This window comes from Tasmannia lanceolata, unplaced genomic scaffold (assembly GCF_043159265.1).
Source record: "Tasmannia lanceolata isolate RefF3 unplaced genomic scaffold, GAP_Taslan_0.1 ptg000037l, whole genome shotgun sequence".
Classification (NCBI taxonomy): Eukaryota; Viridiplantae; Streptophyta; class Magnoliopsida; order Canellales; family Winteraceae; genus Tasmannia; species Tasmannia lanceolata.
The window spans coordinates 61,769,826-61,780,276 of NW_027518714.1; the positions used below are offsets into that span (position 1 = coordinate 61,769,826).

The 10,451-nt window shown below is 37.6% G+C and overlaps 1 protein-coding gene across 2 annotated transcripts; it reads left to right on the top strand.

Moving 5' to 3' along the window:
* The first annotated feature begins 981 nt into the window (after positions 1-981).
* On the top strand, positions 982-9,817 carry LOC143860357 (uncharacterized). 2 transcript variants are annotated; one of them, XM_077370946.1, is made up of 5 exons: positions 982-1,226; positions 6,359-6,793; positions 8,601-8,818; positions 9,083-9,146; positions 9,243-9,817. In XM_077370946.1, the coding sequence occupies exons 3-5, from the start codon at positions 8,613-8,615 to the stop codon at positions 9,522-9,524; spliced, it is 552 nt and encodes a 183-aa protein (XP_077227061.1). In that variant the 5' UTR covers positions 982-1,226; positions 6,359-6,793; positions 8,601-8,612; the 3' UTR covers positions 9,525-9,817. The 2 variants fall into 2 exon arrangements, with proteins under 2 accessions (XP_077227061.1, XP_077227060.1); XM_077370945.1 differs by lacking the exon at positions 6,359-6,793 and having other exon boundaries at positions 983-1,226.
* The last annotated feature ends 634 nt before the right edge of the window (positions 9,818-10,451 follow it).

A 10,451-nucleotide genomic window follows, 5' to 3' on the forward strand; every position in this document is an offset into this window, starting at 1 on the left:
GTGAATATCTCAGCATCCGGTTTTAACTGATTAACCCACTATGGTCTTGGACCCTTGATTGAGCCACAGTTTGCCACGTGTACGTTGGATACAAGAGGAATTGCGAGTCATGGTTTTATATGATTCGAGCGTTTCAAGAAAAGAAAACAATGGATTAGCGGATGGCGTGATTCCCGTGTTGGCAGTTGAGGGCCCACATGCTGTGCAGTTCCGATCAACGGCACTTGGAAGCAATTAACGGTGAGGATTTTAGCAAAATGGTATTGACACCCATAAATGTAGGTATTAATGTGTGTTATCTATTATAATATAGCTAGAAGGGGGTTTCACTGTTCACGCCCACGTGGACAGCTCCCCCATCCGGCACTCAATCCAACGTGGCATCCCCTCTAGAAAAACATATACAAACCATTTATGATATGTCCACCAAATCAACATTCGGATCGGAGGGTTAGAATCATCCTACGGAGAAAAATGATGGGCACAACCTAGCTACATCGAGGGCCCAACAAATGAATGATTTAGATCACCCAATAACACTAGAGGAGAGAGAAAGACATTTGGGGATCAAATTGGGCCATGGATCCTCGGGATCCAATCTGATTAAAATGGATTGGAGATACTAAACTTATTGTGACAGATCAAATTGGGCCCTTATTTTACATTTATTCAATCTAAAATAACTTTCAAATCTTCAAACATTTCTAAATATTTATAATATTATCTAGGGCAGTGATAAATCCACTCCCCAAATGGATAAATCGACTCCCCTATTATCTAATGTTCAAGAATTAAGCAATTATATCGTCTTTTCAAAAAATTTAATCATTTTTATTTTTCTATAACGCCCCCGGTTGGTCCCGCTAGTATGAGATATGACAATCTGATAAGGGTGTCACATCTAATTTTATAGGGATATTTTTTCGGTCTCCAAGGGAAAAATGGGACTTTTATGGCTGTCATCACGATATTACATTTCCATATCGGCATACCAGAAACAGATATAGCGTTAAAAGGCCGCGAAGGGTTTCATTGTGTGTTTTGAGAGAGAGGGAAAAAATAAAATAATAAGAGGGAAAAGGAGGAGGTAAGGCAGCAATACGTTGGAGCTCACTAGGTGTTTTTTTTTTTTTGGGCTGCTGCTTTACTCCTCCTTTTCTTGTAAAAGATTTTCAATCGCGTCTCTCTCTTTCTGATTTCTAGGGTTCCTTGGCTTCGAATTTCAGGTTCGAGATCGAGATCTGATACACTCATTTTTTAAGTTTTGTTTGTTTCATTTATTCGTGTATGATTCTGTGGAGAGTTTTGAGGTTTTCGTTGTTAATTTTGTGGTTTTAGGATATCTTGGCTTGTAATTTCTGGTGAGAGATCTAGCACGAGTTTTTACTTTTTTGTTTGTTTGATTTGTTTGTGTATGAGATCACGATCTCTCACCTGAAATTCTCGTAGCAGAATTTCGACCGCATCTCTTTCTCTCTCTGGAAGAAGATCGGAGTGCTTTCTAGGGTTCCGTGGCTTAGAATTTCAGATGAGAGATCGAGATCTCATAAACGCATTTTTAATTTTTGTCTTTCATTTATTTTTGTTTGGTATTAAGGTTTTCGTTGTTAGTTTTCGCTTTTAGGATTTCTTGGCTTGTAATTTCTTGTGAGAGATCTTGATCGGCTTGTAATTTCGGGTGTGAGATCGAGCACAAAATTTTACTTGGCTTGTAATTTCTGTTGATAGATCGACCGCACATTTTTACTTTTTTTGTTTGTTTGTTTTGGTGTGATTACTGTTTTCTCTGTTAGTTCTTTGGTTTTAGGATTTCATTGCTTGGTATTTCTTGTCATTAATTGGCATCCAGTGTACGATTTTTTTTTCTTTTTTTGAAGATTTGATGGAGGCTTTTGTCAGGATTTAAGTTTTTGTTTGCTATTTTTTTTTTATAGGATTTCCGTTACGAACCCGTATGGTTTCATAACATGATTGATCTTCTTAGAGGGAAGATCAGCCTCTTGATCCACTTCGAGGGAAGAGGGAAGATCAGCCTCTTGATCCACTTCGAGGGAAGGATCAATCCTCCTTTGTGCAAAAAAGACACAATTCTAAGATAATTTCTTCATTCATTGATTTCCATTACAGTAGCATGTGCTTATATAAAGCACTTAAAGATAACATAGAAAGATCTTATGATAAATATAAAAATAACTAAATAATAACTATATTAATCTAAATTAATATTCTAATCTATCAAGCTACTAAATATATCAAATCATACTAGAGCTGATCTTATTCTCTAAAATAAGAAAGTAATTTATTCCATTCTAAATGGGACCCATCTAGGCATGTATCATTCCACTCCTTGAAATCAACCTTGTCCTCAAGGTTAGAGATTACGAATTGGATGGTGAAAAATGAAATCTTGTATCCCTTTCTTCCTCTCTTCATCTTGTAATTAGTCATCATTACGCATGTCGTTATCAAGAGTTTAGACCGCTCCATTTTAAAAGTGTTATCATCGGGCCTTTTGTCAAAGCTTTTTCGTTGCATTTTTTTGAAATGGTTTGGATGGTGATGCACAGATGGTTGTGGGCGAGGATCTTTACGTTGGCGTTGGACGGGCCGAGATGATTGACGGATTTTCCGGCGACGAACACGACGACGCTGAAAATCAACGAAGACTTTCTTTTGTGGTTTCTTCGGTTTTTCTTCTATATTCTTTCTTTCTCCGCTTTTTTCTTCTCTTTTTCTTTTTCGTCTTTTCTTTTTCATCGTACAAGGCTTCTGGATCGCCATGTCGATTTTGTTCAAGCCTTCCACAAATTGTCGTTTACATTCCTTTAATTCCAAAACAAGTATTTTGATTTTCTGAAAATCTTCATGCATCGAATCCAAAATCTCTGAAGATGTAGCCATGACGCATGATCGACCACTCTGATACCAATTGTTACGAACCCGTATGGGTTCATAACGTGATTGATCTTCTTAGAGGGAAGATCAGCCTCTTGATCCACTTCGAGGGAAGGATCAATCCTCCTTTGTGCAAAAAAGACACAATTCTAAGATAATTTCTTCATTCATTGATTTCCATTACAGTAGCATGTGCTTATATATATATATGAGGAAAGTGTTGGTGAGCTTAAGCTCACCAAACTTATGGTGAGCTTAAGCGCCCAATCACATTGGGGCCTACTTTGTTAGGATGATCCAAAGCATTCATTTGAAAGGCCCTTACATAGATGGGGTGTGTACCAAAAATCAGCTCCATAGGATCATCCTAACCCATCCATTTGTGGAGGTCAAAATGGACAGACATTATTTGTCCACAAATCTGCCCATTTTTGTCCTCCACAAATGGAGGGGTTAGGATGATCCTATGGAGCTGATTTTTGGTACACAGCCTATCTATGATAGGGCCTTGCAAATGAATGGTTTGGATCACCACAGAAAATGTGGGACCCATGTGATTGGGGCGCTTAAGCTCACCATAAGTTTGGTGAGCTTAAGCTCACCAACACTTTCCTCTATATATATATATATATATATATATATATATATATATATATATATATATATTAATTCGGGGTTTCCTTGCATAATTGGTTTTTTCTTCTATTTTTTACTGGCTGGTTAACTAAGTTTCGTTGCTTTTTTTTTTTTGTGAACGCTCTCCAACTAGGTTTTGTTGCTGAGTTCTACATTTTTAGCTTTTCGTTGCTTTAAATTTCTGGTAAGAGGTCAGGGTCTTGTATCCGAATGTTCCTTCATTGTTGTGCTTGTTGTCATTTTTCAATTTTTTTCCAGTTCAATCTAGGGAGTTTTCAAAGAGTTACATTCTCTTGCTTAATTTCTTTCCTTTTTTTTTGAATGGCAAGAAAATAATATTAATAGGGCAAAACGAGACCGAGGAGGTCAACACATAAGATACAGAAGAATAGCAATAAAAAAAGAAAAAGAAAAGAAACAAAGCCGAACAAATGAGAAGCAAGGTGGAAGAAAATCAAACATCTCCAACCTCAGCATATCGACACCATCTTGAGCTAATCTATCAGAAATTCTATTAGCAGATCTTCTGACATGGATGAAAGATATTGGTGCGATCCTACCACACGATCTAGAATGTAGTAGAAGTGCTGAGCAAACTGCCTAGGTTTCTGAGGTTTCTCAGACGTAGATACGGTGAGGTAATGATGTCTATCTGCACCAATCCCGGCCTATCGGCACCATACTGAATGATCTAGAATCTCTTGCTTAATTGCTCATCCCAATTTCTAGGTTTCTGAGGTTTCTCAGCTATAGATACGGTGAGGTATGGATGTCTTGTGGATGAGGATATTTATTATCAAGTTTTTTCCCTTTTTTGCATGGGATACCCTGGTTTCTTTGCAATCTCGTTATTTTCTAATCTTTGATTTGATTGAAAATTACTAGATTTGTGCGGTGAACCTGGCAGTTGGTAGTTACCCTATTCTATATTCAATAGGAGATATTGGTAGTATTTTCAGTAGTTATCCTATTCTATATTCAGTAGGAGATATTGGCAGTATTTTTTGTATTTATCTCTTCGATAATAATTTCTAATCTTCTATTGGAGGATGAATGAAAAACTATCTCTTTCTCCCTTAATCTCTATTGTTCTTGTCGTCATCCCCCTAGACGTGAGATTATTTGAGTCTCTCTTCCAAGCATTGCACTAATTGATATTAGAGCCAACGATCTTTGGTTTATGTATCGATAATCATGGTAGAAGGAACCGGAATTAGACAAATTGCGGCGGAATTTAAACTTCATTCTGGTGCTATTTTCAAACGGCAAGCGACTGTCTCATCACTCAGAAGAGCTCACGAAGTTGTGTGAATTTGTCGAGACCATGAATGATGCTATTGCTCGATTAGAATCTTTGACTACAATCTAGTTTATAGAGATTCGACGACACTTGGGAGTGACAGCCACTCGGACGGTACCTTGCTAATTTAGAAATTAGAGGGAACACTGCTGATTAGAGTGAGGTTGTTTTTCTACGAATCTCAGCTCCTTCAGGTACTTTCCAATCCCGCTGTGGAAATATTGACTTTCCTAAATTTGCGGGTGATGATATGAAGGGTTGGGTTTATCGTCGTGGCAAATTCTTTGGTGATAAAGGAATTGATACGGAGCAAAGGGCTGCCCTATCTTCGATTCACTTAGATGTAAAAGCGGTTCAATGGTTCTAATGGAGCACACCCATGAAATTGTTTCTTGGCCGATCATCAAAAAAGATGTTTGTCAACATTTTGGACCAAGAGTGGGAGACGATCCCATTGGAGATATTATGAGGCTTTGATAGACTGAGACAATTGTAACTTATCGGGAACGCCTTGATAATTTATCTAGTTAAACCAAAGGTCTTCTTGATAAATTTTTGGTTTGAATTTACTATATATTGGTTTGAATATTAATGCTTTGTCTTTTGGTTTGGTTACCTTGATTTTTTACTTGCTTTGTTGTTTCTTGCTTCAAATGTTTTGCTATTGGATGCAGGTTTTTGCTTTGATTGTTCTATTTTTTATGTGCTTGTGCTCTTAGTCTACTTAATGGGCATTCCTGGCAATGCGTTGAATTAATTTACCCTAAAACCACAACGCCTTATCCTTTGTTATTTATTTATGTTTCATTTAGTAAATGCTTGTTAAACTTCCAAAGATTTTTTTTCTACTGAATAACTTGTTAAAGTGTCCAGTGGTGGCCACATGACATTGTTGTATTTGTCACAAGGCGAACTCTTTTGGTGGAATACTTAGGGTTTCTTGGACCTTTAGGTTGTTTGTATGAGAGCGTTCTCCAAAAACAGTAAATCTAGGGGCTGTTTGGCAACAATTATCTCAGGGGATTCTCCCCTTTTTTAGGTGCGCAGAATGAGGACAGCAAAAATATCTCAAAAATCCTGTTTGGCTCTCGGACCTGCTTAGCCTGTTACCCAACTTTTTTGCAACTTTCACTTTTTTCGACTAAAAACTATGGTTCTTTGGAGCGACTTAGCCGCTTTAGAAGATTCTCATTGATATGTTTCTGCCCGTTTAATTGGGCAAGAATGAGAAGCCTTGCCGAGCAAGCCACTAGTCGCTGGCTTTGAGTTTTGCAGGAATTATACGTTTATGCGAAGTTACTGTCGTTTGGATACTAGAAAGTATTTTTTTTCCCCAAAACATATCTGTGTTTAGATTTTTCCCTTGATGGCGTTGATATTTCTTTCTTTCCTTTTAGGGTTGATACTTAAATGAGATTAAGGCATTTAGATGCGTAATACCTTATAGAATTAATAAGTATTAAGATTTAACTTCTCTATTGTTTTGCGGTATGATGAATTACAATGCATCTGCTGTTTATGGGTTAGGGTATCTTCTGATGAGATTCTGCATTTACATCCAAGTGGAAAATTGAATCTCCCACGACAAAATGATAGAGAAGTTATGATGAGAGGCTGCATTTACATCCAGGTGGATGTTTTTTTTTTTTTTTTGAAAGATAACAATTTTCATTCTCACAACTCCAAGAGTACAATCAAGGGGAAAAGTGTCCCCCGAAGAGACATACTCTAGGGATACAAGCAGAAGAAAGAAAGCTCGCTTCGGGTGAGACAGCTACATAAAAGAAAAAAACTCCAGTTCATGCGAACAAGGGGTCCGAAGACACCAAAGCTTTGAAAGCTCCCAAAAAGCCGATTATCCTACACTGACTTGATGTAGGCATTGGATTACCTCAACAGTCATCTTCGCCACACCATACTTTGCCAAAACATCCAAGTGGAAAATTGAATCTCCACATTCAGGTGTTGCCGTCTTTTTGTTAACATTTGGGTTTGCCTTTGTTATTTTTCTGACTCACATCTAGTCATCATTTATGATCTGCTCTACCTAAAAAATATTGCTCATCAGATTTCATTGTTTTGTTGCTGTTATGTCTATTCTTGCCTTATGTTGTAATGTGATGCATATTGCACCTGTTGATTTCCATACTTGATTGTGTGGTGCATCCAGAGCATTGGGGAGAGTTATGGTCTTTTAATTAATAATTCTCTTACGTAGACCACTTTTCATGTATTTGGTATGTGCATGTTGTGTTATTCTTGAAGGGGCTATTTGGTGCTTGTCCTTCATTTACAACATTCCTTTATTTATTTATTTTTTTGGTAGATAAGCTGGTGGTTGACAGGATCCCCACCAGCTTTATTAATCAAATAAAAAGCGATATTACATCCTTGAATACAATACACATTATCATCATTGTCATCTTTTGATAAAATATGTATAGTCAGATGGAAAACTAACTGGATGGATGCATTCTTTTCCATAAAGAGGAAGATTAGACTTACATAAACAATCAGCTATACTGTTTAATTCTCTCTAAATATGTGAAATCTAAAAATTCCCATCTTGAATGCTTCTTTAGAAGGAATGAAATGTCCCTATGTAGTCAAAGCAAGCCTCTATAATATCAAATATATAGGTGATTGTTGTGTGAGAACTGAAAAGGCAGTCACGGCAATTTCTTGGTGGTCTCAAAGGATTCCTGCCTATACAAGCATAGCCTCAGAGAGAGAGCAGTGCTTTGGTCTAATTGAATCCTTGCTTTGTGGTTTTTACTGAGCAACCAATGTGATTTAAAATCCACAATTATGTTAATTCTGAATTTCAATGAACTCTGAATAAGTCAAGCAATGTTGGATACTCAGGAATCGGGTTGAGAAGGACTTTTTATGCATTATTCTTTGTTTCAATGGTTGAGTTGAGATTCCTATCTTTCCAAATGTATTAGATAGCACTTGTAAAGTTTAGGCAACTAGCAACACCAATCTGGCCATCATTGTGTGCTCTATCGTGGAGCTCTTCCATCTCTCTTTAATCTCGTGGATGTCTTTTCTTTTTGAAAGAAATCTATATAGAACAGATCTCTGAATCCAAGAAGAATGACATCAATCAACTAAGGTAATCTGTAGTTCCCATATCTAAGTCACACAGTGGACATGATGATTCCACTTTTATACCATGCTCACTCTGACTTTGATGTCCTTTGAACTTCTTGCCAAGTGACAATAGAAAACTTAGGAATGCCCTCTTTAACCAAATAAATCCATATAAGCCCCTCCACAAGAGAGCCATGAGTGATACAAGAACTTCGTTTTCCCCCATTAGCAGTGATCTAATGCATTTACTGAATCACAAATAGTCGAGATTGGCTTCCATTTCTTAGAGATTTTACTCCCACACACACACACACATATTATTTGTCATTAATATCTATTCATTTCATAAAAATAACCTTTTAATTGCAATATGCCACATGTTTGTAATTAGAGATGCTTTGTTGAGTTGTTCCAGTCAACCATATTGTGATGCCCATGTCCCGATTTAGGTTTGCATATTTCAGACCAACTCTTAGAATCTCTCTCTCTCTCTCTCTCTCATGAATTGTTGATTGCTGGTGCTGTTCACATATTATCGTGTCAAACGGAGTTACCAATTAATTTTTTAAATAAGCATCAACTCATGAACTTTAACCTTTTTTCATCCAAAAAAAAAAAAAAAGGGAAGAAAAGAAAAACCCAACTCATAAACTTTCACCTTTTTGTTTCCCAGGAACCATTAAAGATGGATTGCCTGAGGCGGCTCGTTACTGTCGAGAAGATTTCCCAGGATAATGTAGTGGAATGTGAACTGGATATGAAATCTAATGGGCATCAAAATCAAGTAGTGCCCACTCCAGGGGAAGTCATCATCTGCCCAGCACCTCGGCGAGTTGATCGTGCTCCTTGTATTGTAGATAATCTCAACAGATTCTATTCCAAACCAAGATGGTGAGGGTACTCTTTTATCATTTGAAAATTTTATTTACGTGTGTTTAGTTCAGTGCAACCTGTTAAAGCCGTATAAGTTCTGTTATTGCTTCTGGACATCATTTTATTGCAAGTACAAAGCTATTGCCAAACTCTTTCCTTCTTATATTCACATAGCATAAATTAGCATATTTAATCTCTGCTGCGACTTGAGCAACAGGTATGTAGCAGGCAAGATTTTCACTGATATCTCGGAGTTTCTAATGTCCCTTTCTTTTATTACAGCAACTTACCTATGTTCCATAAGGGAGATTCTGGGTTTGACTTCATGGATATATTTTTGAACAAGGTACTAAACTTTTCTGCTTTGTTTTTACTGCACTGCTAGTAATGATTCTTGGGTTGAAACATGGAACATTTCTCTGATCACCATTTCACTGTTCAGGATGATTTTGAAGATGATGTGGACAGTAGCAACCAGATGGGCTTCTTCTGTGGATCTCCTCCAGTACGCACAAACAACCCATTAGTCCATGATGTTCAATTTGTAAGGCAATCCTCACCTTTTCCATCTCCCTTGGGTGCTTCTCATGGGGGAAAATCTTCATCTAGGGTAGAAAGAGCGCCCTTTTGTGTGGTGTCACCCAGAGGTAAGCCTGTGGTAAGAATTGAAGGTTTTTCCTCCGGGAGCCCCGAGTCTCGATGCATTGTCTCCGCATTCGCTTGATCCATAGGAGCCTAACCTTTTGACCTCTAAAGAGAGCTTCTATCTCACTGTATCATAATTTTCGGATCCATTGTTGTCTTGTACATACTAGTCTTGGATCAGCGTTGAGTAGATAACACCCAACATTGTCGTCGTCTGTCGAGGTTTAATAAACTGTAATCAGTTGAAATCTCTCCTGGGGGGAGGATGTAAATGTACAAAGGGCGTTTGCTGTATAAAGATGTAAGTATAGTGTTGAGATTGGGGCTTCTAGTTTATTCTCATGTATGACCAATCATTTTTATTTTTCTTGATTTTGTTTGGCACTTTAGGAGTACTACTCATATTGGCATAGATTAGTTAAATCATGTTTTTACCGTTTTGTGAGAAGAAAAGGGGCATCAACCATAAGAGCCACGTCAACTAAAAGACAAAACTAAGGAATCACGTACATTTAACATTCGGATTCTCCTTCAGAAGTGCATTATCCTTCACGGTGAAATTCTATCGCTGGTGGTCCAAGTGGGGCTTTTCCTGGGTGCTTAATGAGTTTGCTTCCTCTATGCCCCAAAACACTCTCTTTCAGGCAATCTTAGCCCTTACAATTGATGCCTTTCAATTGCGTGATCAAGTGAAATGAAAGGTAGCAGCACAAATTGGAAATTCTTCCGGAGGTCCACATGAAGAACTAGGATCAGATTAATGGCCGCTGCTCCCACTATTAATATCGTCTATCCAGGGCCATGGGAACTGGTATTTCTATGTTCATATTTTATTGGCTGTTACTTAGGCCCTGTTGGATTGTAAGAAATTTTAGAACTGAAGAATGGAAAAGCTTTGGAAATGATATTTTCCCCCCTTAGACGGATAAAATCCAATTTTGGTTAGCGCTCTAATCGCTTCATTGTGTGTGTGTGTGAGAGAGAGAGAGAGAGAGAGAGAGAGAGA

Coding starts and splice junctions, on each gene's coding strand:
- LOC143860357 (XM_077370946.1), top strand. CDS start 8,613: ATGGATTGCCTGAGGCGGCTCGTTACTGTCGAGAAGATTTCCCAGGAT. Junction 8,819..9,082: donor TTCTATTCCAAACCAAGATG/GTGAGGGTACTC, acceptor CTTTTATTACAG/CAACTTACCTATGTTCCATA. Junction 9,147..9,242: donor TGGATATATTTTTGAACAAG/GTACTAAACTTT, acceptor TTCACTGTTCAG/GATGATTTTGAAGATGATGT.